The 24,313-nt window shown below is 62.4% G+C and overlaps 2 protein-coding genes across 4 annotated transcripts in view; one reads left to right on the top strand and one right to left on the bottom strand.

Annotated features, from left to right (window-relative positions):
- Positions 1 to 4,441: 4,441 nt before the first annotated feature.
- On the top strand, positions 4,442 to 20,926 carry CLK3 (CDC like kinase 3). Of its 3 annotated transcripts, none has more exons than XM_045795201.2 (13): positions 4,442 to 4,895; positions 10,768 to 10,919; positions 11,542 to 11,758; positions 13,626 to 13,722; positions 13,999 to 14,065; positions 16,324 to 16,440; positions 17,090 to 17,256; positions 18,302 to 18,396; positions 18,477 to 18,606; positions 18,858 to 18,940; positions 19,410 to 19,489; positions 19,764 to 19,854; positions 20,521 to 20,926. In XM_045795201.2, exons 2-13 carry the CDS (start codon positions 10,768 to 10,770, stop codon positions 20,695 to 20,697), a joined length of 1,473 nt encoding a protein of 490 aa, XP_045651157.1. In that variant the 5' UTR covers positions 4,442 to 4,895; the 3' UTR covers positions 20,698 to 20,926. The 3 variants fall into 3 exon arrangements, with proteins under 3 accessions (XP_045651157.1, XP_045651154.1, XP_045651155.1); XM_045795198.2 differs by lacking the exon at positions 4,442 to 4,895 and adding an exon at positions 6,500 to 7,429; XM_045795199.2 differs by lacking the exon at positions 4,442 to 4,895 and adding an exon at positions 6,501 to 7,375.
- Positions 20,927 to 21,307: 381 nt separating this feature from the next.
- Positions 21,308 to 24,313, bottom strand: part of EDC3 (enhancer of mRNA decapping 3) — a 56,523-nt gene continuing 53,517 nt past the window's right edge. Inside the window, exon 7 of the mRNA XM_045795202.2 lies at positions 21,308 to 23,766. Within this exon, the coding sequence (XP_045651158.1) occupies positions 23,432 to 23,766 (335 nt within the window). The 3' untranslated portion in view covers positions 21,308 to 23,431. The remainder of the gene's footprint in view (positions 23,767 to 24,313) is intronic.

The raw sequence follows: 24,313 nt of genomic DNA, 5'->3' as shown, positions 1-24,313 counted from the left end.
CTAAATGGATGGATGCCTGGGTGTGTGGTTGGCTGGGTGGAGCATAATGAGGAAGCCGCAGCAGAAGGTCAGCAAGTGTAGGGTAAAGCTAGGGGGCATCCTCAGAGCAGGAAGAGACTAAGTGGCCTGCAGTAGGGAAGACTGGACAGGGGGGAAGAGAGTGAGGAGGAGGGGCCTGTAAAGGAGGGAGAGGAAGGTGGACAGAGGGCACCCAGCTGGGGAGGCCAGGCCTCACTCTATCTCTGGCAGCTCCTCTTTAAAGTTCAGGGCAAATGCCACCTCGTGCTCGTGTGCCTTCCAGGATTTGGCCACCTTCTGATGTGATTCTTCCGCCTCTAGCTTTCCCTGCAGGGGCACTGGTACCTCCTGGGCCTGGAGGGTGCTAGTAGAAACGGAGCAGGCTGGACACTGCATGGGCCCCAGATCGCCCCAACCCATTTTCAGTGGTTTCTTTCCAAGTTGCACAGATGTCCTCACGATGTCTCACTGGCTGGGATGGGGACGGGGGCAGAGATGCCTCCTCTGTGGCCCCTACCCCCCCCACACACACACGCGCGCGCAGCCTCTGTCCTGGACCCTTCCACTCCCGAGCATCCTGACTTGAGCCCAGCAGCTAAGGTCATCTAGCCTCTCCCCTCGCCCCACCCCCCAGCCTGGCCCTGGGCCAGCAGCAGGGGCTTGGCCATGTGTGGCAGAGACAGGACTTGTTGAAGCTGAAAGATTTCCCACATGCTCCCCTAAAACAGCCAAAATGGACAGCCAGGAGTGTCGATGCCTGGGGAAGGGAGCTTGGCTTTGGCCACATGGTTCAGGGTTTGGGGTTCTGGACTGTTCCAGCTGGATACAGAGGCTGGCCCACCTCCTGCCTACAGGGTCATCTCACCCAGTGTGGGAGCAGGACACCCACTCCAGCTTGGACAATCTGAGGGTAGGCCTGAGCGGCACTTGCCGGGTCTCAACACTGCTCTCCCCGCATGAGCCTTGGTGCTCTCTGCCTCTGGGGCCTGCACGGGGACCTCTGACACCTGCTCTCCTTGAGGCCGCTAGGATGGCTACTCTAAGCAGACCACTGGTCAGTGGCACTTCCGCCCAGCTCTTCCGAGTCTCCTGTTCACCTGTAAAGAACCCCACGCCACCCAGTCATGGCTTAGCGTCCACCAGGGCTGTGGGGCTCACGTGGCTGGGATCGGTCTGCTCAGGCTAGCTGCCAGGGCTTTGCCTGTGAGCCCGCTCCTGCCAGAGCCCCTGCTTTCCTCATCTTCTGGGACGCAACTCTTCCAGGAGGCCTCCTCTAACCGCAGCCCACAGAGGCTTCTCCAAACTCCAGGCTTTGGTTCTGGACCAGATGGTCTAAGGCGGGACAGTACCAAGCTGCACATTACCAAAGGGTGCTGTTGTTCTGCGACCACAAGGTGAATGGTGCGTGCTGGAGTTGTGTTGTGTCAAGGCCCTGCTCCAGTCTGTCCCTCCTGGTCATTCTCTTTTACACGGTGGCCCTAGAGCCCCTCACCTGACTTCGGAATCCCCCAAGGACAGGGCCTAGACTCCCCTGCATCTCTGCCCCTCAGCACAGGGGGGCACAGCCTGGCTCCATTGGTGTCCTGGACTCCCTGTGGGGCTGACCCTGCCGGCTGTCTTGGGCTGCCTGGGCGAGCATCAGGAGCTGCTCTGCAGGAAGGTCGTGTCCTGAGCCTGGGCCCTGTCCCCATCCCACCTCTGCTCCTGGCCTTGCAGGCCTGACATCAGCATCTCCTGCAGGGACATTCAGTCCAGGATCCCGGGGTCTCCTCACAGCCTCCAGACCACACTGTTTTGAGCCAGACCCCACCCTTGGGGCTTCCCATCTGAATCAGGAGGGGAGTCGACTGGGTGATGGCACCGTCTTCCCAAATGTTGGGGGGTGGAGGTGTCCCTCTCTGGGCTGCACAGAAATCTTTGCGCTGCCCTTCCTCCCCAGCTGCTGCTCCAAGAATGAAGACCAGAGAATGAAGTATAAGGCAGGGCCAGTGTTCAGGGCCATGCCATGCACCCACTTAGAGGAGGGTTCTGGGCCAAGGGGCTGTTGGCCCCTCTGGTCCCAACACAGCTGGCCTTTTCCACTTCTGTCTGCAGTAGCAGGATCCTGCCCGACCTCTTGCCACTAGCCTGCCGCCTCCTCCCCCGCCAACACTGGGCACCCTGATTTGTCTTGTGTGTCCTGGTCTGGCCTCCTCCACTCCTGTCCCTGGGACCCCTGCAGCTGGTGCCCCTCCGGCTCCGGTGGATCCCGGAGCATTGTACCTGCTGCGGGGAGAGCTGAAGGCAGCACTAAGCCCCGGAGAGGGCCGTCCCTGCCCCCAGGCGCAGCAGTGCCACAGATTCTGATAAAGCAGGCTGACTCCACCAGCCCTGCTGGCTCCGCCACCTGTGAAAAGCCCAGCCAGGGGCCCAGCTGCCAGCCCAGTACAACCTGTGCCCTGGCTTGTACACAAGGGACACAGCTCTGAGGGGGTGCCTGGTTATTATCACTACGGGCTCCAGATGTGTGACCCTCCACCTCCAGCTGGACCTGAGACATACCAGCTGCTGATGGCTCTGGAGCTCCAGCAAGGGGACCAGTGACACTGTCGTGGGATGCTGGAGAGCTGGGAGGCAGGAGCAGACAGGCGGTCAGGTGAGTCCCCAGGTCACCCCAGGCACCATTGGGAGCAGGAGCTCTAGGAGGGGCAGCTGTGGGCTGAGACCCCCAGGTCACTAAAGGCTTAGGTACCTAGGCCATCACAGGGTGGCCCTGCCCACCACACCCTCACATGGGGCAGGGGTGCTGGGCGCCCCCCCAGAACCTTCGGCTTGCATGAACCTTCACCTTCCTCTGTCCGTGGGGACTGCAGCTTTCACCAGGGGCAACTGGGCCTTGAAGGAAACTCTTCTGTCCACTGAGCTAAAACCAGCCCCTCCCTCCCTCTGACTCTCCCTGGGGGGGGGGGGCACAGGGACTCCAGCTCTTCCTTTGCCTACAACCAGAGTCTCCAGCCACACCAGGCAATGCACTGCACACCTCCAGAGGGCGCCATTCACAGAGATGACCCTTCAGCACAGCAGCCCTGTTGGGGACCCAGTTCCCGTCTGTCTCCTTTGGATGCCCCACACCTTGACAAGCCTTCTTCCTGAGAACGTGACCCCAGATGTGAGCACCAGCCCCAAGCCTTCTGGAGCTCTCAGCCTGGGAAGAGGACCTTGCTAGCTCAGGGGACCTCCCTGGGGCTGTGGATAAGCAAGGAAGATCAGGGAGAGAAGGATGGGTGCCTCCCTTTCCGCTCCTGCGCGAGCAGCTCACCCCGGGCCCTACAGTCTCAGCTCACACCCCTGCTCTGCAGCACGTGTGCTGGCTCGGCACGGCCTCCAGCGCTGCCCGCAGGTGGCCAACCAGCTTGGCCCGGTGCCCCCAGCTCTCTACCAGCCATACCCACAGGGCCTTCTCTGAGGGCCTCCCGTCCTACTCCGGGGCTCCATCTGAGCACCTGCCAGGAAAGAGGAGCCAGGCTCCAACCTGGGCCTCAGGGGCTGCCATGCCCACCTTTCCCACACTCACCTGCACCCTTCAGTGGGGCTCAGTGAGCAGACACAGTCCAGTGGCCGAAAGTGACAGGAGAGCAGGGAGAGCAGATGGGGGTGGGGCAGCAGGTCCATGGGGCTCTGTCTCTGGGTCCTGAAAGCAGGACAGATGGGAGACCCTGGAGCTAGAGCACCAGCTTCTGAGACCCTCCTCAGATAAGGAAACTGAGGCCCTGGGGCTGAGCACGCACCTAAACCTGACAATGCCTTGGCTCAAGATTTTCCCTGGTGATTCAGACTTCAAACAGACATCGGTCTCAACCCCACTAAACAGCTCTCATCGCAACAGCTTCTATGAGCTGCGGCGCTGACTCCGGCCCAGCCACATGCTTAACAACCAAGCTCACCTGGCCCTCCCTGGCTTCCGTAGGGGGAACTGAGGCTCCAAAGGGGACGTCAGTTGCCCCAGGTCATGCAGGGGGGCCACTGCAAACTGGGCCCACAGTCCCCAACCCCTGCTGCTCCCATTCCCAGTATGGGAGTCTGGAAATGGCAGGGGACAGGGGAACATTTGGGGGACACCATGGTTTAGCTCTAATGTAGGGGGTCAGAAGCCCTTAAACCAAGTTACTGCTTCAGTACCCCTTTGGCTTCCACAGCTTTAGCTGGAAGATGGGGGCCCTGAGCCCTAGGCCCCACCCACTTCACTTCCAGGGACTGAGCCTCAGAATTCTACCACTGTCTTCCCACCCAAGCACCCTGCCCCAGCTCCGTGTGGGCACAGGGAGAAGGGCACAGAAGAAGTACTCAGTGGGTACTGAGAAGAGGGTCACTGGGCTGAGCTCCCCCACCCCCCTAACTGACTTGCTCACTCCTCTCACATTCCCAGACCCGCTCCCTGCTCAGACCTACCACCCACCAGCCTTCTCCCCGTAGACACCTTGATGCTCTACTCTCTCAACTCCAGGCCCATGTTCTTGCAGCCCCTTCCGAGCTCTGTCTCTACATTTCACCAGCACACAAGGCCTCTCCAAGATGGACTATGAGGACTGTCCGCCGCCCCCATCTCCCACGCCCTGGCGCAGCGCCCACAACTCCACGCTGGCTGGGTGCTCTGTTTTCCCACTAAAAACTGGCGCTCCCCACAGAACGCCCCCAGCGCTTACTGAGAACCCAAACTCTGCCTGCCTTGGCTGTGGAAGGGCTCGTGGTCTCCGGGCCAGACGCTGAATTTACAAAGCCCGCGCAGAGGAAGGCACAGCCTCCAATGCTGTGGGAGCACAGGGAAGGGGAGCCTGATTCTGCCTTGGAGCGCCCAGGAAGGCTTTCCAGATAGGTGACCCTGGAGCTGAAGCTCAAAGGTAAATTAACTGCCCCAGGGAAGGCAAAGATGGATGTGGCAGACGAGAGAAAGCAAGGGCGGCAGGACGAGGGGATCAGAGGAGCTGGGGCCTGGAGAAGGCAGCAAGCTGAGCCAGGAGCCCAGCAGAGCAAAAGAGAGATCAAGAGGGGCAGGAGCTGCTGTGGGTCTCGGGTGGCTGGTAGCAGGGCACAGGGCATGGGCATTTCCCTGGTGCCCTTGAACCATGTTGCAGTTCTCAGGCCGCACAGAAAAGGCTTGGTGGGCACAAGTGTAGAGGCCTGGGGAAAGAGGCGGGCCCCAAGGGGCTGGGGATGTGGAGCAAGGGTCCTCTGGAGGTGGCCCACCGCTTGAACTCCCCAGCCAAGAGCTGCCAAAGTCGCACGCAGCCTTCCAGCACTGGGGGGAATGAGGTGGGAGGGTTGGGGTGGCGGACTTACCCGTACTTCACCTCGGGTTAGATCTTTTTCCAAGTGCCTATCTGATAACTCTGCCTCTTTTTCTTCTAGGTGTGAGTTCTTTCAGGGACAAAAAGAAGGAAGCTCTAATGGTAGAATCTGAGGCATGGGACAGCTACTGAACTGAAGACTTTGGAGAAGGGTCTGGGAGATGGCTCCTACTCCGTTTCAGAGAATGAGAGCGGCTTCCTTACAGGGAGGCAGGGACTCCGGGGTTCCCATTGTGGGAAGGGCTGCTGGGAAGATGGGCCCGCCTTACCCCCTTGGAGCCTGGCGCCCAGGGCAGGGCTGGAGACAGGAGCGTCTCCGCGCTCCCCCACCCTCAGTGGCCCACGCGGTCCTGGCTTCCGGGAGCCATGGAAACCGCGGGCCACACCAAACGGTGGGGGGAGGAGACACGGAGTCCTTTCACCTCGTCTGAGTGGATGAAACCCTGAGATGAAACCAGGCTGGTGTGGCCGTCGGCGTGGCCACAGGCCACGCATGGGGGCCCGGGCAAGAATGGCAACTCATGACCTCCTGCCCCCGAGGCAGGATCCTAAGGGAGCGGGACCGAGGGGCGGGGACAGCGGGCCCTCGGTCACCCACAGCACACTGGAAGCGCCTTCTGAATTTGTTTGGGGGGGCGGGTGCATTTGGTTGGAAGGGGACCGGGATCCGTTCTTGAGGCCGCATTAGCGTAGCAAGCCTCCGTGTTGCCTTAGCTTCACTTGTTTACTTCCGATGGGGTGGTGGAGCTAAGAGAGAACTGGGGGCGGGGGGTACTGAGCGCCCCCTCAGGCCACGCCGTCGGACCTCAGTTTAAGGGAGAGCCAGAGACCAAAGACCACAGGAACCGCCGTAACTCCGGAAGGAGAGGCTCCGCTCGCAGAGCGCCTGCCCGGGCGGGAGGAGGACGCCTCGCGTCAGGGGCGTGCCCAAGCACTCACTGGGGGAGTGGGGGCGGCCCGGGAGGACGCCCCCGCGGGGCTTGTGGGCCACCAGGGACCGTTCCCGCCCGCTTAGCTGGGCGATGCCCTAAGGGCCCTGGGGCGTGAACGCTCACAACCCGAGAGGTCGCCCAAAGGACCTCCTGTGGAAAGTGGGGTCTTGTTATCCCGCCCGGACGAGGGGCGGGACAGTGGGTGGGAGGGGCTTCAGCGATCCCACTCTCGCCGCCTGGCCAAAAGGGGGCGTCGAGTGGCTCAGAGAAATGGCCCGCGGGGCCTGACCGCGGCCGGGCACGGGCTTTCCTGTGGCAGGTGTTTATTGAGACACAGTGCGGGTCTGAGTACGGGGCTGCTCAGGGAGAAGGGGACTCCCTTTCCCGCAGACTCCGTCCCTCCAGAAGCCCAGCCGACGCGGCTTTGGGTATCTTCCCCGAAACTGTTCTGCGTGCACACGCGAATGTGGGCGTGCCGCAGGTCTTTATAATAGACCCCCCACACAAAGAGAATAAGGTTTCATTTGCTTCTTCCACAAAACCGGGAGTGGCGCCCGCCTTCCCGAGCCTCAGGACATAGGCCTCCGTCATCTTTGGCGCCCTCCGGAGTCCCAGGGCCGGGCGGACACTCAAGGCCCGCCCGGTTTTCTCTGAGGCAACAGCGAAACAATGCCGCCCCTCTGCGCGCAGGAAAGGGCTGGCGGGCACGGGCGGGGTCGGGTGTGCAGGGTAGGCAGGGTCCCCCGGCCGGGTCGGGGTTCCACCTCTCGGCTCCCAGCGCCCGCGGCCGGGGACGGAACCCCGGCGGAGTCTTGGGGCCTACGTGCGTCGCGACACGGCGGGGGGCGGGCCGCGGCCGGGGACGTCCCCTCTGCCCTCCCGGAATCAGTCTCCACTGCTGCCGCCCGGGCCGCGGCCGTGAAGGCGGGTCCTCCAGAGCCTTCGAGTCGGGGGCTAGAGCGGCCAGGCCATCGAGCGGGGACTGGCGACGGCTGCGTCACGCGAGGGGCGGGGCCGCCGCGGGCGGAGGCCGGAGCCGGAAGCGGAAGAGGCGCTCGGAGCGGGGAGTGGGGCCTAGCCGCAGCCGGATCCTGGGAGACGGTGAGTGTGGGCCCAGGCCCGCGGCGGCGGCGGCGGCGGCGGCAGCGGCGGGGGGTGAGTCGGTGGGGCGGGCGCGCTGGGTGTGGGACTCCGGGCTCCTGGTTCCGTCTCGGCCTACTCTGTTTCTTTCTCCCCCTCAGCCCGCCTCTGGCCGCGGCCCCGACCTCTCACCCCTGACCCGCCGCTTCTCCCCCGGAGGGGCGGTCACCGCAGACCCCGACCTCTCGATCCCGCGGTGTCGGAGTCTGAGCCTCAGCGGCCTCTGAGGCCCCTGCAGGGATCCAGTTTCGGTCCCGCACCTCCCGCGGAATGGGGTCGGGGTCCTACCTGGGAGAGCCTGGAGGGGCCTTCAGACCCCTCCCATACCCTCTGCTCGAGGCCTGCAGACTCCTCCCCGCGTGGCCTGAAGTTTGATTCTAGCTCAGGCTGGCCATCCGCCTGTCCCCGGGTCGCCCCTCTCCGCCACTGGCGGCGGTTATGGGGGAAGGGGCTCAGATCTCTGAGACCCAGGGCGCGTCAGGAAGGGACGCGAGTGAGGGCCGCAGGCCTCCAGCGTGTTTTGTTGTGATGATGGAGCCGCTCCAGCCCGGGGGAGGGGCCGGGCCAAGCTGACAGTACCAATGCCCGGGCTGCTCCCTGGTCCGGGAGTCTCTGTGTGCTTTAGTTCCGGGTGCGGGTGACCTGGTGTGGAGCTGGGGTGGGAGTTGCCTGAGCCAGGCCCCCGTCGAGGCGGAGTTGGCGGCCTTCCAGCTTCCCTCCTCCATGCCCTTGAAAAGGAGGAGCGTTTCACCCGGTGGTGGCGTCTTGTAAGGTGGCAGGTTTGAGGTTGCAGTGGTGGGGCAGCGTCAGCCAAAAATAACCATGGGGCGCTGGAGTGGCTGGGATCTGGGAGGGCAGACGCTGACCTGGCTGGCTGCTCTTCTTGTCAACCCAGTTCTCTGGCCAGGAACTGCAAATGAGAAGCCGACTAGGCCTGTGCTCAGAGAAAAGCTGGCATCCTTGGCCTGGTTTCCTTTACATTATCTTTCTTCGCTGTGTAAGAGCAGAGCCTTCCTGAACATAATTGTGACCCTTAGCTTCTTTAAATAACCTGTTTGCTGGGGTCTCAGAGCTTCAGAGATAATTGATGAGAAATGGGATCTAGAGCCCTGGCTGGGAAGATAATGAGGGACATCTGGTATTCCCAGTATTACCTCTGTCTAGATTGTGTTGAAGCAGAGGTTATCTCCGCTCTGATTACCTGGTGTGGTACCTTATAGTTCTCATCCTTGTCATCTCCACTGCCAAGTTAGCTGGGGGGTGTTGTCTCCAATTTTCAGGTATGGTGACCAAGGCCTAGAGTGACTTGTGTAAGGTCACTAGGCCAGTAAGTGGGAGCACTGGGATTTAGTTTGGGGTTTTCTACCCAGAGCTCTCTCTCCCCTTGGAGGGAACTTATAAAATATTCTTTATGTCCTAACATAGACCCAGAGGTGTTACCTGGAATCTTTATAACCTTGTTCATGAAAAGCTGACTTAAGTAAAGCATTTGACCTAAAGGCGTGTGCTAGGCATTGTTAAAGAAGCGGCACAGTGTAATTCTCACAGAGCCCTATAGAGATTACTATCCCCTTGTTGCAACAAGAAGTTGAAGGTCACAGTGGTTTAATAACTTGCCTAAGGGCACAGAGCTAGAAGTGGCAGTGTCGGGACTCAGACTGACATCTGTCTGGCTCTGAATTTGTGCTCGGTCCACTAACGTGAACACGGTGGGCATAAGAACCCTCTAGGTCCCAGGAGGGAGTCTTTGGCTCTGGTGTGGACCAGACCACATCCTCCAGCTCTGGTGCTTTGCCTGTGTGGCCACCAGAGCATCTTCCATGTCACTTAAGGAGATGCGAGATTCCGCCTTCCTTCCATAACTTGGGCACCTGACCCAGGGTAATTGCAGGAAACAGTGAAACCTTAGTCAGCTGATCGTCAAAACAGAACAACAATTTAAGCTCTTGAGGAGCTGTGGGTGATTTTACATTGTATTTACCTCCAAGGTTTGCTGGGGCCTGGGCTTCCGGGTAGATAGGGGAAGAAACCTGCTGGTGGGGAGATTGAGAGCAGTGATTTTCTCAGGATCGTGGAGAAGCTCCCAGGGGTGTAGTCGGATATGCCTGGCTGCCCTGCCCATCCACAGGGAGCTGGTTCATTCTGCTCTCCTGACAGACCCTTCTCATGGGAGGGGGCAGCCTCAGTGGGTTTGTCCAAATGTGCTTAGTCGGGCGAACCCATGACTGACCACTGTTGGAGTTTGGCTAAGCCAAGTAAAGGGTTGGGAGGAAGGCTGGCCGTGATCTCTGCCCAGCCCTCCGATGGAGGCAATGTCAGGGTTCTGGTGGGTGGAACAGTGAGCTGGCCTCACATAGACATCTTCCTCAGCTGGTGTCTGATCCAGCCTGGCAGTTTTCTGTAGCAGATTTAAGTCTCTGCTGAACAGGGACAGTGAGGTAGGGCCCTTTTGGCCTGCCTCTCGGAGCACACAAGCTTGCCAGCCCCTCAGCCCTCCAGCTCCTCCCGAGAGGAGCACAGGAGAGGGGACTGGAGCAGGGGGTCTAGCAGCGGTGGTACGGTTGGAGGCGGGGCACTGCCTGGCACGGTAGCGCGGGTGGTTGGAGCGTGCCACAGGGGTCTTGGGCAAGAAACTCGGGGGCTCTGAGGATGCTGGTATCAGCTTACTGGAGCTGAGACAGAGTGTGGAGCAGCGGGGGCTAGACAGACCCCCAGCTCTGTTTGGCCGGCCCCTCGGATCGGCTAGGAAATGTTTGTGAGACCCTGTGCACCTTGTGTCTGCCGGCGGCCCCTCACCCTGATGTGTGGTCTTTGCTCCCTTGAGTGGGGTCTGGCTCCGGGCCTCAGCCAGGCAACTTGGCTTCGGACTGGAGGGCTTTCACCCTTGGCTGCTGTGGGTTGGCTCCCTGCCAACAGCCCTTTGACTCTGGCCTCTGGCTTGACAGACCGGTCGCTTCATAGAACCCCACAGACAGGAGGGAACTGTGCCCCGGACGCTGTCCTCTCTCCTTGGCCTTGGTCTCCTGCGATGGCGCCCCGCATCCCTGCACCTGTGCCAGCTCGCGGTGCCCCAGGCGCCCAGGCCCCAGGCCCCGCGCTGCTGTGCCGGGGAGGCAGCTGTTTGTTTGTCCACTGGCGCGGGAGGGTGTTGCCCGTTGTGTGCTGTGTGACCAGTGTGACCTCAGAGCTCTTTTTTGCTTCATAAACCCCTGGGAGGGGCTGCCCCCAAACACAACAATGGGCCTCTTCTTCAGGAGCGCCTCGGCTCCCCGAGCAGCCCCCGGGCTGGAGTGGCCGGAGGTGGCTGGCCGCCCGGCTGCCCACTGAGCACGGCTGTCTCTCCCGTGGCCTAGATGCATCACTGTAAGCGATACCGCTCCCCTGAGCCAGACCCGTACCTGAGCTGCCGATGGAAGAGGAGGAGGTCTTACAGTCGGGAGCACGAAGGGAGACTGCGGTACCCGTCTCGAAGGGAGCCTCCGCCCCGGAGATCTCGGTCCAGAAGGTGACGGGAGGCTAGGTGGGAGGAAGGGGCTCCATCCCTCGGCAGGGCTGGGGAGACAGCGGGGAGCCTGGGCTCCTTCGGGGCCTGCCGCCTCTGCCGCTGCCTCCCCCCCCCCCGCCCCCCCTGCCGTCCCAGCGGCAGTCCCGAGCCTCCATGTTTGCTGCTGTCCTGCTGCCCCTTTCTCTGTCCTTGAGTCTTCCTTGTCCAGACGCGGTCCCCATTTTCTAGGCCAGCAGCTCCCCTGCTGACTTCCGAGCCTCCCTCGGTGGGGTTAAGAACACAGCCTCTGTCCTTTCCAGAGGTTGGCCCCTCATCCTGTGTTAGCAGCCCCCAGGAGCTCTGGGGTGCTGGGACCCCCCGAGGCCCTTCACCCTGCTCTCCTTCCACCGTGCTCTGCCTCCTGCCCTGGAGGGGTGCCGCCAGCGGCCCAGCTTCTGGAGGCGGGACTTCACGCACACGCTCTCCCCCCACCCCCGCCCCCATCTGGATGCCTCTGCTCCAACAGGCCACCCTTGTGAGCTCTTTGTGGGGGCCTCACCACACGCCTTTTGCCCAGAAGCGAAACCTGGGCTGGTGGGAGGAAGGTCCCCATCTTACCGGTGTCTCACCCCCCTCCCGGCAGCCACGACCGCCTGCCCTACCAGAGGAGATACCGGGAGCGCCGTGACAGCGACACATACCGGTGTGAAGAGCGGAGCCCCTCGTTTGGAGAGGACTGCTATGGGTCTTCACGTTCCCATCATCGCCGGCGGTCACGGGAGAGGGAGCCGTACCGGACCCGCAAGCACGCCCACCACTGCCACAAACGCCGCACCAGGTCTTGTAGCAGCGCCTCCTCGGTGAGTGATGGCCAGAGTGTGCCGGCTGGGGCTTAAAGGCCTCCTGTCTTTCTAGCCTTCTCTCAGGCTGGCTGGTCTGGGTGAGTACTGCCAGCCCCACGCACGCGCATTGGGTGTGCGTGCATGTGTGTGCGTCTGTGTCGTCTGGTCCAGGTGCCGGGCTGAGCAGGGGGCCCGGCTCCTCCGTCTTCTGGCCACTGGCAGTGGAGGCCAGAGGGGCTCTGGTGCTGGCGCCGGCTGGCCCCCGGCCCGTCCGTGTCTCCGCGCTGCTCTGGACCTGGGCCACGTGGTGCGAGTGGCCGCGGACACTTAGGGAACCTGATAGGGTTGCTGGTACATGGTCTGGAGCTGCGTGGCCCGGTCCCTCCCACCCGGAGATGGGCCCGCACCCATGGCCGCGTGCGCTGACTGGCGTGGCCGGCACCCCCCTCCGCGGCCTCTCGTCTCCACACCCCTCCCTGAAGGCCTGGAGGCTGCAGTGCACTCGGGTAGGGGAGGTCTGCCTGTCAGTCAGCTCAGACCGGGAGCTTCCCCTCTGACCTCTGATCTCCAGCCAGGCCCTCTTCAGCCTCGCCTCTTCCCGTGAGGGGCGGTCAAGACAAGGGGGACAGCCGCCTGTGTGACGGGGCACGTGAACGAATTGCAGAGAGGCCCGCAGCCCCAGGCCTCATCCAGTCGCCGGCCGCACGCCCGGAGCGGGGCCTGGCCGTGTCGTTAGCGCGGAGGAGGTCTAGATCTCTGCCGACTGGGAGCCCACACTGCACTCGGGCCCCCTGTGTGTTTGTCTGGTCACGTGCTGTCTTCTCTTCTCCTCCCCCCACCCCGTCCTTCTTCCCTCCCGCTGGCCAGGAGGCCCCAAGGAGTAGTGGTGGAACCCGTGCGGGGGGCCCGGCCTGTCTTCTGCTCAGCTTTCCCATGACTTCCTTGAGCGGCCACGGGGTACGGGCTGGCTGCGGGCGCCCAGCACTGCCTGGTGGCCTCTGTGCACGCTGCCACACGCTGCTCCAGGATGGCGGTGCAGGTCTGTGGCTCCGCGGCTTCTCTTTCTGGTGCCCTCTGTCGTCATGAGCTCAGGATGGCCTGGCCTGTGAGATCATGGGCGCCAAGGCCAGGGCAGGAGCTGGCGTGGGGCCTGTGTGGCCCATCGTGGTAGGTGGTCGCCTGGCCCAGAGGATCCTGGGCTCCTTCCCTGCTCGAGGCTGGCGGCACAAGGGCCGCCGGCGGAAGGCCGTTTCTGGTGGTGATGTCGAGTCTGGCCGTGATGCCGTCTGGGGGCAGGTGGCGGCTTGGCTCTGAGTGGCAGCTGTCGGGTGTGTGCAAGGCTGCGTGTGCGAGGCAGGCAAGGGCAGGCCGGGCGTTCTGCAGCTGAAGCCAGCGTGGTCTCTGGCCGTTCCGGACCACCGGACCCAGGCTGAGCCAGCCACCTTCTTGCGCCGTTCTCACCGCGTCTTCGCGCTGGCTGGAGCCATCACGGGAGGGCCCGGGAGGGGGACACTCAGTGGCGAAGGGAGCCGGGGCTGTGGCTCTCCGCGCGGCCCGGCCCCTCAGCAGCGGAGGCTTGGTCGTCTTTCTGAGCGTTTGCGGCGCCCTTCTCTTAGATAATGTCCGAGTTTTCTTTACATACCTGTAGCTGTTTTTACTTTTCTGTTTTTGAAGTCAGTTTGTGTCTTGACGTGTCCCTTGCAATATCCCTATCGTTATATATGCTGTGTGCCTTATGAAATGCTGGGATCTGGAAAATCCAACCAACCAACCCACCGGCTCCTCACCGTCTCCACCTCTGCCTTTGACTGACACCTCAATCTGTCAATCGGAACCGCCTACCATGCGATTGGTCGGATGGCGTTTCGGGGGGCGGTGCATGCAGAGAAGCCAACAGAGCAGTAAGCGCGGCAGCCGGAGTGTGGAAGATGACAAGGAGGGCCACCTGGTGTGCCGGATCGGCGATTGGCTCCAAGAGCGATGTACAGCCACCTTTCGTAAAACTTTACCTCTCTACTTTCTACCCCCTTGTTAGACGAGACCTCTCCTGCCCGGAGGGGCCTCTAGTGCGCGTGGCGCCTTAGCGGGGCCACCAGTAATTGCCTGAATGACACAGACGCTAGCAACTTCTGTTTTTAAGAGTGTAGCCGTGAGAGAGAAACCTTTTTTGTTTTTGAGAATTTGAATGCTGTGAACTTGCAGGAGCTGCCAGCCCTCTGCCCTCCAGGCCCTCATGCCCTGCTTCTTTTCTCTCCTAGATGAGATCGTGGGGAACCTGGGCGAAGGCACGTTTGGCAAGGTGGTGGAGTGCCTGGACCACGCCAGGTGAGCCGTCCTGGGCGGAGCCAGCCTGCGGGCTCTGATGGGGGTGGGCGTCAGCTTCCCCTTTGGCTTTCTGGAGGGTCGCGCCGTAGCGGGGTGCCGGCCTGCGCTTGTTGGACTTCTGCTGATCTCCTGCAATAGGGAGAAACTCCCGGGGCTCCGCAGGCATGTGGCCTCCCTGCCCACGAACTGTTGGCCAGCGAGGGGCGCCGCCCTGGCGGCCCTTCGAGCCGGTGGCTGTGATGGTCGCCGTCGGCACACGGCCGAGGCGCTGGCCCTTCTGTGGTCTAGGTCCGCTTCCTGCCATCTCGTGTTGGGTTAGGAATACTGCTGAGTCCAGACCAAGCCCGAGCCCCCCTCCCCCACTTGGGAGGTCTGCCCGAGAGGCTGTGCACGGCCCGGTTGCGAGGAACAAGACTCGGGCTCTCTCACCTTGCTGGCCGCTGCCTTCTCCCACGTGGCCAGGCTTGATTCCGGGTCCCTCTGAGTGCGCGGAGGTAGAACGGGGCTCTGCCTGTGTGTGTTTGCATGCTTCTGGGGAGCCTTGCTGCCTTCCAGGGTGCACAGTGAAAGGCTTTTGTCCCCTCGCCCTTCCTCCAGACCAGAACTCGTGCCCTGGCTGGGAGGCCACCTCCTGGGAGCCCGCTGCCTCCCTCCTCTAATGGCACTCTCATTGGTCTGGTGCTTCAGCTACCAGGTGCCTGTGTCCTTGCTGTCTCATTGGAGCCACATGCTGCCCATCACAACTTTTCTGCTCTGTTAGAGGTGAAGAGAGAGGACCCATATCCCCCAGTTGTGGAGTGCTGGCTCCGAGTACCACCGTACGGGGTGCTCAGAAAGGACAGTTATTAGACCTACCTGTCCAGCTAACCCTGTGGCCTCCATGTAAGGTAGTGACAGTGACTGACCGGAAACATCCCTGGGCTCCCAGTTCCCATCTAAATACGCCTCAGACCCAGTGTGGCCCACGAGGTTAGGGCTGGGGCCAGGGGGCATCGGGACGTGTGGGCCATACTGGCATCAGAGAGAGCGGAGGCCGACCTGCGAGCTGTGGCACGTGGGGCAGCTCACCTCTCTGGGCTGTGCCACACTGAGTAGCCGGAGCGGAAGTGAGCCTCTGGAGTCAGGAAGGGGCAGGCACAAGGCTCGGGGGACTTTTGGGGGGTCCCCTCAGCGAAAGGAAGGGCCTGATCCTCAGAGCCATACACCTGGTGGTGGCTGCCTGTGGAACTGATGGGCTCCCTGTGCTGCAGGTCACAGTGCCGTTGCGGGATCCTGTTCTAGGAGCCTGGAGGGTGGTCTTTCCTCTGAGGCCTTTCCCTGCCCTGAAAATCTGGGAAAAGGGGATAGGGAGAAAATAACGGTATTCTCCAGAAGATGCCTCTGCCCTGGGGCCTGTGAGCTTTTTCCTTAGGCACCGACGCCAGCCTCCCAGAGGCTTCAAGCCAGGGCTGTCTCACTCTGGTTCCCCACCAGGCTTCTGAAGTCTGGCCGGCCTTTCCTGATAGCCGCCGGGCCTGGCAGTCGAACCTCAGCACGTTCCCCGCTCTGCCGGCATCCTGTAGGTGGCCTGTTAGGCCGGGCTGGCGGGTGGGACGCACAGAGCAGGAATTCTTAAAGTCCTCGCTAGACACTGAAGAGGCCTCCTGGCGCTCGGTGGTCTCTAATGAATGCTGTGGCTGTTGGTAGGCAGGCTGGGGGGCGAGAGGGAGTGCACTAAAGGGAGCAACCTGGGGACTCCCGGCGAGAAGACCCTACCGCTGGCACCCTTACCCTCTCGCCAAGGCTTTGTCCCATCCTGGAACCCCACCCCAGGGGAAGCTGTTTGCCCAGACCTGGAGATGTGCTTCAGGAAGGGCAAGAGGTGCTGCAGGAAGGTCCTGGCTGGGATGCCCTGGCCGGGGTTAGGGCTGAGCGGCCCCCAGGTCGGGTTACTGAGCGAGCTGGTGCCCGTGCCGGCCGGCGGGCCAGGCCTCTACTCTGCCCACTCTCCTGGGAGCTGGCTGTGGCTGGCATGAGAGAGGCCCAGGCGGGCCCCGACGCGCTGGCTCACCGATGCCAGGGGAGCTTGCTTCGGAGCCTGGCGGTGCGGCGGAGCCTGGGGGCGGGTTGGGGGGCAGGTGTCTGCGCTCCCCAGAGCAGGTCCTGTTCCTGGAGTCCCGCGTGGTGTCGGCCAGGAGTTGCCAGGTGGGGCTGGAGGGTCGGGGGGGAAGGGCTGGGGCACATCTACTGAGCACGTCTGCTTCCTTCCCGGGTCTCAGAGGGAAGTCTCAGGTTGCCCTGAAGATTATCCGCAACGTGGGCAAGTACCGGGAGGCCGCCCGGCTAGAAATCAACGTTCTCAAAAAAATCAAGGAGAAGGACAAAGAGAACAAGTTGTGAGTGTCCCAGGGAACGAGAGGGAAGCTTTCGGTGGGGACGGCATCTGCTCCAGCCCCAACTGCCTAGACCCCCGGGCGGAGCCGGGTGCTCTCCCCTGGTTGTCACGCAGAGCCAGTGGCCAGGCGCAGTGAGTCCTGCTCTGCCCCAACCGTCTGCGTTCTGCGGTGGCCTCCCAGGCCCGCTTCCGGAAAGAGGGGCCTCGCAGGTCGCGGCGGGGGTCTGACGACACAGCCCCAAAGCCGCTGCGGCTCTCACGCTGTCGGCGAGTTCCCAAGGCCCACTGAGAGGTTCCTCTGCCGCCAGCCCCGGGCTGAGCCCTGCGGACTCGGGAAGCTCCGTGAAGGGAGTGGGAGAAGGGAAGGCACGATTCCATCTCTTTCTGAGGTGCAGGGATTAGGGCTGTATCACAAGTAGACGGGGCAGGACCCCTCAGAACTCTCCCTGTGCCAGTTGGAAGTTTAGTCCTTGCCCTGAGCTGATCTGGGTGACCTCTGATGGGGGACGTGCTCTTTGTAACTCCTGGTCTCTCTTCATGAGCACGTGTGACCCGGCAGCCTGGGAGCGGGGACCGGCTTCATATGAGGGAGAGGCAGGAAGCCAGCCCCCCGCAGAGCCTGAGCCCCCCCCCACATCGTTCTCCCCTAGCCTGTGCGTCTTGATGTCTGACTGGTTCAACTTCCACGGTCACATGTGCATCGCCTTTGAGCTCCTGGGCAAGAACACCTTCGAGTTCCTGAAGGAGAACAACTTCCAGCCTTACCCCCTGCCGCACGTCCGGCACATGGCCTACCAGCTCTGCCACGCCCTCCGATGTAAGTGCGGCCGCCCCCGCTGCAGCACATGGGTCCCCTTCAGCTGAAAGGCCTTCGGGGAGGAGGGGGAGGCATCGGTCCCCTCCAGGGGGCTCCGGCGCCCACCTCGGCCGCAGGCCGTCAGGGAGAAAGAAGAGAGCGGCTCCAGATCAGGCCAGCTCGCCGTCCCCCCTCACCGTCCTGCAGTGGCTGGAAAGGTGGAAGCCTGCCCGGTGGATCCCAGCCCCTGGCACTGCCCGCGCAGACGCCCTCCCGCTGTCCCTTCCCCTCTGCCTGCTGGCCTGTCAGGGGCCCCAGCCTGCAGGACGTGGTGGGCGGTGCGGAGGGGAGGTAGCTAGGCCTGGAGCTAGGCTGTCCGGGGTCTGCACAGATGCAGGGGGCAGGGACGAGCGCTCTGAGCGAGGTGGGCGGCTCCGTGAGGGCGCAGCCCCCCGGGCTGTGCTGAAACTCACTCCGAGGAAGCAGAGGGCCATCGTTGGGGGGAGGCGGGGCACACCACGGGAAGGTCTGGACCGCTGGCTGGGAGCCTGGAGCCAGAGTGCTAAGGGCCGGGTCGCCACCACTGGTGGGGCAGGGGCTGGAGGAAAAAGGTCTCCCCCCAGGCTGAGGGGTGGGAAGAGGCGGGGCTGGCTTCGGGTGGCCCTGGGGTTATTAGTTCAGTGTTCCGTTGCTACCATCTGAACATTCTTCGTAACTTTTGAATAAGGGGAACTGCATTTAGTGTTTTGCCCCCGGCCTGCAAATAACGGAGCTGGTGCTGGGGAGAGGGAGGCTTCCCAGGCTGAGGACGTGGGGGGAGGCTTTCTAAATGGGAACAGTGTCCCCTGCCTCTCTTGTTAAGTGTCAGAACCGGCCAGGGCCCCAAGCCCCGAGAACTCGAGAGGGAAGCCGGTGTGGAGGCGGAGTCCGCTCTGCCCCCCGGGCCCCTGCAGAAGTTGGGGGTGCGAGGGGGTGCGGGCGTGAAATCTGGTCTGGCGCCGGCAGAGGGGCGTGAGAAGCGGCCAGGCTGCTCAAGTTCCTGCTTCTCGCCTTCCTGCGTCCCCAGTTCTACACGAAAACCAACTGACCCACACAGACTTGAAGCCAGAGAACATCTTGTTTGTGAATTCGGAGTTTGAGACGCTCTACAACGAGCACAAGGTAGGGGTCGGGAGAGGCAAGGCCGCGCTCTGGGGTAGCCCCGGATGGACCGCTGAGCCGCCGCCTTCCTTGCCCCTCAGAGCTGCGAGGAGAAGGCGGTGAAGAACACCAGCATCCGCGTAGCTGACTTCGGCAGCGCCACCTTCGACCACGAGCACCACACGACCATCGTGGCCACGCGCCACTATCGCCCACCCGAGGTGATCCTTGGTGAGTGACTGGACGGCCCCCACCCCTGACAGAGTGGCCTGCTGTCGGGAGGGTAGGACTAGAGGCAGGGATGTGCCCGCCACCAGGGCCGCTGTCACCGTGGTTGCTCACTTGGCCTTACCGAAAAGGGGTCTTCTGTTGGGGTTCAGGCAAGGGTCCCTGCCGCCTGAGTGGCAGCTGTCCTTTGATGTCTGGGCCGGGAGCACGGGCCTGAGTGTCACAGTCGTCCCCCCTCCCATGTTGGCTTTCAGAGCTCGGCTGGGCACAGCCCTGCGACGTCTGGAGCATCGGCTGCATTCTGTTCGAGTACTACCGCGGCTTCACGCTCTTCCAGGTGAGGCCTGCCGCGCCACCGGGCTCGCCTGAGCGCCGCTCCTCGGGCGCACTGCTGGGGCTGGCGTGCGGAGCCTGGTGACCGCCCCCCGGTCGGCACGCTGGGACACTCGGGCTCCCGAGGTCAGGGGAGTGGAGTGCTCAGGGCGTCCTGTGCTCGGCCTCAGCTTGGAGGGCCGCGGCAGGCGGAACGAGCATTTGAGGCGGGGGGCACAGCCCGAGGGAGGGTGCAGAGAGGGGCTGGGGCGGGCCCGTTCTGGGGAAAGTGAGGAAAGTCACTGGAGAGAGGGGTGTGGTGACGGACAAGTCCACCCGAGAGGCTAAGGAGCGTGAACTTGACCTCGAGAGAACGGGCTGGCAGGCTGCCACCAGGTCAGAGGCCGGGCCTGCTGTTCAGTGGTGGCTTTACATCTCTTGGGGGCGGAGGCGGATATTGACCCCTGCTTGCTCTATCCCTGCCGTTCCAACAGACCCATGAAAACCGAGAGCATCTGGTGATGATGGAGAAGATCCTAGGGCCCATCCCGTCACACATGATCCACCGCACCAGGTAAGGAGCCCTGGGGGCGCCCTCAAGGGCTGGCCGTGGGGGCCTCTCCCGTCTTGGCCGTGGGTCACAAGCTACCGGCCCGTCTTCCCGGGACACCCTGGCTCCTCCAGGCTCCTGGCGGCCTTCCCTCCTGTACCCCAGTCTGAGTGACCCAGCAAACCACTTGCCCGGCCCTTCCTGCCCTGCTGTGTCCAGGCCAGCTTGGACCCGCCACCGCAGACGTGTCGCCCCTGCTACCCCTATTGCTTGACTCCTTCCTTCCCTTCGCTTCCAGGAAACAGAAATATTTCTACAAAGGGGGCCTGGTTTGGGATGAGAACAGCTCTGATGGCCGGTATGTGAAGGAGAACTGCAAACCTCTGAAGGTCAGTTTCTGGCTTCCCCCAGCTCAACTCATGCCAAGGAGACCCCAGGCACTGGGCAGACATACAGCAGAGAGACAGGCCGGGCAGCTAAAGGCTGCCTCCTCGCTCCGGCTCTGTGGGAGGCCGCACCCGAGGCTGCTGGGTGCCGGCAGCGGGGCTGCTCGCAGACCGCCCCCGGGGGCCCTCAGCCCCACCCCTTCCCCACAGGGTGGCTATGGATGTAATGGGGGAACACGAGAAGAGCCAGCTGTCAGAGACACTGCTGCCTCCTGTCCCCCTCTTCTCGGTTTTGGGAAGAACTAGGCAGGACTGAGGTGAGGGGGAGGGAAGACGTAGACATGGCCGGAAAGCCTCTGTCGACTGCATTTGGTGCCCGGACCAGTGAATGCTGCAGAGGTGATGCCACCCACCTGTCAGGACTTTGCATGCGGGGGCAGAGGCACCGAGCCGGCAAGACACCCAGTAGCCTGGCAAGTTCAGAGCCAAACGCTCTACGCAGGCATGAGAGGAAAGGAGCCGCTCGCTGTCCAGGAGGGCACACGTGGTCCTCCGGGGGGCAGCCCTGCCTCCTCGACCCACGCGGCGAGGCTTCCCAGAGGCACGGGGCCCCGCCGCGGCGTCCCGCGACCCCGCCATCACACTGAGGCACCTTGTGTCCCTGAGCAGAGTTACATGCTCCAGGACTCCTTGGAGCACGTGCAGCTGTTTGACCTGATGCGGAGGATGTTAGAATTTGACCCTGCCCAGCGCATCACACTGGCGGAGGCCCTGCTGCACCCCTTCTTTGCTGGCCTGACCCCTGAGGAGCGGTCCTTCCACAGCAGCCGCAACCCCAGCAGATGACAGGCGTAGGCCGCCCCGCGAGCTGGAGAGCGGGACTGGGCTGCCCGGCCTTTCTCCACCCTCCACCGCCGGGCCCGCGGCCGGAGCCGCCCCGCGAACAGTGCAATGTGAAGGAAGGCGGGGGCCTGCAGGGGACGAGACTCGATGCCCAGCTGCCAGAAAGCACAGATTTGACCCAAGCTATTTATATGTTGTAAAGTTATAATAAAGTGTTTCTTACTGTTTGTAACCCCTGGTACCGGTGTGTCCGTCTCCAGGCTCCTTGCCTCCCCCCCCCCCCCCCGCATTAATAAAGTCTTCTTAGCACTTCAGCTTGTGGAGAGCTAAGTGTGAACTGGGCTGGCACGGAAGGGCCGGCCGGTGACGCATCAGGCAGAAGCCGGGTGTCCCTCTGTCCCATGGAAGGGCCTGCTGGAAGGCACCGGTTCCCCTCGGCCCCACGGAATCTGAGGGCCGGCCGGGCCAGGCAGCGGCTGGTCTCGGCTCTCCCCCCAGCCCCCTCCCTGGCCACATTGGCCCCACTGCAGCTGCTGACTGAAGGCCGGCGAGCGGGAGCCGGCAGGGCTGGGCTCCTCGGGCCGGGGCAGCAGCATTTACCACGAGCCTGGGACTCTGTCATTCAGCTTTATTTTAAGTGCTGGTTTTGGTTCCCCAAGAGCTGCATGAGTGGTAGTCCTGACCACCTGACTGGGGCCCCCTGGGGACTGGGCACTCGGGGGCAGGAGGCCTCTGGAAAGAGCTGAAGGTGGAGGAGTCCTGCCGATCTTTAGTACCACCGGGGAAGGCCTGGGCTGAGGGCGGGAAGAGGCTCCAGAGCCACCCGCATGGAGAAGACAGGTTTGGGCACAAGCTCCCAGCGGCCCCTCGACAAGGCCCTCAGGCCCAGGGCCACTGCCACTTACCGCAGCAAGCGTGGTCCGCCGGGCCAGGGCTCTGCGAGCTCCTCTCCCGCCGTACCCAATCGGGGGGCCTTACTGCATGAACAGGCAGGCACCCAGACACTTTAATGGTGGCTGCCCAAATGCCTATAACCCAGCACTGCTCCTCAGACTACGGCCCTGCCTCTAAAGAGAGGGCTCCATCTTGGGAGCCGCTTGGCCCTGAGAGTGAGCAGAAGCTCAGGGAGGATACAACAAGCCTCACAGTCTCTGGCCTCCTCCCACTGCTGGAGACAACTTAACATCTGAGGGAGGATGGGAGGACTGGAGGGACCAGCCCTCAGCCCTGCCTCATCTGCTCCTGGCTATGTTCCTATAAGAAAAGCGATAAGTAGCCTGAAACCCATGGTAGCAGGGCCTACCCTGTGTCCATGATGCTTGGCGAGCCCCTCCCACTCACCCGCTTAACCAGAGTGGGTGGGCAGAGAGCAGAAGGTAAGTCTGAAGGCCTGAAAAAGGCTTTAAAGCACGAACTTTTTGCAAGGGCCCCTGCCAGGGACTCTAGGGCATGGCTCCTGTTCTGAAACCAGCCTCCGAGGCCTAAGCCTGTGAGATCCAAGGCCTTTCCCGCCTTAGGATTTGAGCAGCAGTACGTTCCTGTGGCTGAGCCCTGCCAGCCAGCTCATCTAGAACTAGCCTCATTTTGGCATCTTTTGATACAGGGCACTGGCCCCAAGCCTACTCGTCTAGAGCGGACGACCACAAAGGGTTCAAAGCCCAGACACTGTAAGACCTGGGGTGGAGCCCGGACAGGGGAGGGGGACATGCACCCTGCTCCGGGATGACAGCTGCAGAGGACCGTTTCAGGGGAAAGACGGGGGGGGGGGGGGAGAAGGAAGTGGGGTACATAGGCAGGATGGAGGTGGGAGCGGGGTAGTGGTGGCCTAAGACAGAAGCACCAGGGAGCCTCTTGTGGCTCAGCACCAGGCTCCCCCAGGGGCCCCCCAATACTGAACATGAAAGCTGCACCCTGAGGGCTCTGGCCCCAGACTAGGCAAAGGCTCTGCCCCCAGCTAGAGAGGGTACGGGGCTGGGGGCACTACTGGCAAGATGGGCACTGTGGTTCTACAGTAACGTAACCTCGTACTACCTAGGCTGAAAACAAAAACAGTATAAAATCCCAATACAGTAAAACCATCCTGATGCCACCCCCTTTCCTGCCTCTCAGAGTGATGGAGTGGAAAGGAAGAAGGACCCTTGAAAAAAATCCCAGCATAAAACTTGCATCAGCTCAGGAGAAAGGGTCAAAAGCCCCCCAAATCAACTTGTGGCGGGACTCCGGGAAGGCCTCCTCAAAGCCCTCGAAATGAACGGAGTGCAAGTCTGCCCTCTGGCGGGCAGCGGCAGCACAGCCAGCTCGACATGATCAGAGGAAGGGCTGGGGGAGGGGAGGGGGCAGAGGACACGGAGCCACAGCAAGTACAGGCCCCCAAACAGGACCCCCCCGCGAGGTGCTTGCCCCGGCCCCAGTGACTGTAAACCTGAAACACAGTCCGAGAGCTGCCTAAGTCTGTAAACATAGCCCCACGCAGCCACGCGGGGGGCCAAGAGTAGAGATGCCTAGAGCCACTCAGCCTGCCGCCCACCCAGGACACCCAGTGGGAGAGCCTTCCCCGGCTACGGGCAGGTGACAGGTCATTTTTAAATACGATCTGTTCTCTCACAGAAGTAACAAATCCAAAAGCGAAAAAATTCAACACGGTCCATGAAGCTTCACATCCTTAAGGCGTTCGTTGTCAAGTTCAGTGCGTCCGGAGCAGCGGGGGACTGCAGGGTCCAACTCGCCCAGAGCCCCTCTAGGCAGAGTGCAACGGAATGACAAACTTGCAGCCGAAGGGTGAGTGGTAGCTGATGCCCACCTCCTGGAACACCTGCTGGGGGAGGCCGATGTCGCACAAGTAGACGCGGCCCGCACGCTCCCCCAGCGGCAGAGGCAGGCCCAGAGCCAGCGACCACTTGGCGTCGATACCCTGCTCGCCTTCATGCACGGGAGGGTCGATGCTGAGCACCGGCGCCCGGTTCCGGTTGGCCCAGGCCACCGCTGCCTTGTACCAGGGCTGGTCCCGCAGGAAGGCGTTCTCGGGGCAGTCCAGGCAGTTGATGACCAGGTCCACGGGGCTAGAGGGCAGATCTGCAGGTGGAAAGAGCGCCACATGGGAACCGCTGTAAGCAGAGAGCAGTCCAGGTGGGGACTAGAACCCAGACGGCCCCAAGGGGGTCTTGTTCTGACACCACTCTGAGGCCTCGCCACAGGCCGGCTTTCTCAAGGCTGGGCCGGAACCCTGGACTTCCAAGACCTGGCGGGGCCGGGGACCAGAGACGAAGGGCATGTCAGCCCGCTGCACCCCTGTCCTCGTGGAGCCCCCAGGCCGAAGCACACTGTGCTGGCCGTGCAGGCCGTCTCCGGGCACAGCAGATGCACATCCGACTAACCCCCTGGGTACATTATGAGCTCTGAGAAGGGGGAGCCCTGCCCAGAGCCCAGCAGAAATGGGCCGCCTGCCATGTGCTGACTAGCCTAAGAACTGCAAGCAGGCCAGAACCCTGGGCTAGCCTTCTCACCCGACCGGAGCCAGCCTGGCCTTGCTGCGTCCCTCCCCCCGCCCCCACCCCATCTTATGAAAATGGGTTCTCCTTGCAGCCCAATCTTAGGGATGGGGAGGGAACCCATCATTTCT

This window comes from Ursus americanus, chromosome 28 (genome assembly GCF_024610735.1).
Source record: "Ursus americanus isolate L20-20 chromosome 28, mUrsAme1.1.p, whole genome shotgun sequence".
Taxonomy (NCBI): Eukaryota; Metazoa; Chordata; class Mammalia; order Carnivora; family Ursidae; genus Ursus; species Ursus americanus.
Note: the sequence above shows the minus strand (reverse complement) of the source record. Positions and strands in the feature narration are given on the sequence as shown.

Excerpts from the sequence above, each read along its gene's own strand:
- CLK3 (XM_045795198.2), top strand. The coding sequence starts at position 6,944 with ATGCCGCCCCTCTGCGCGCAGGAAAGGGCTGGCGGGCACGGGCGGGGT. Across the intron at positions 16,441-17,089 it reads AAGGACAAAGAGAACAAGTT|CCTGTGCGTCTTGATGTCTG; the intron begins GTGAGTGTCCCA and ends GTTCTCCCCTAG. Across the intron at positions 18,941-19,409 it reads GCGGCTTCACGCTCTTCCAG|ACCCATGAAAACCGAGAGCA; the intron begins GTGAGGCCTGCC and ends CCGTTCCAACAG.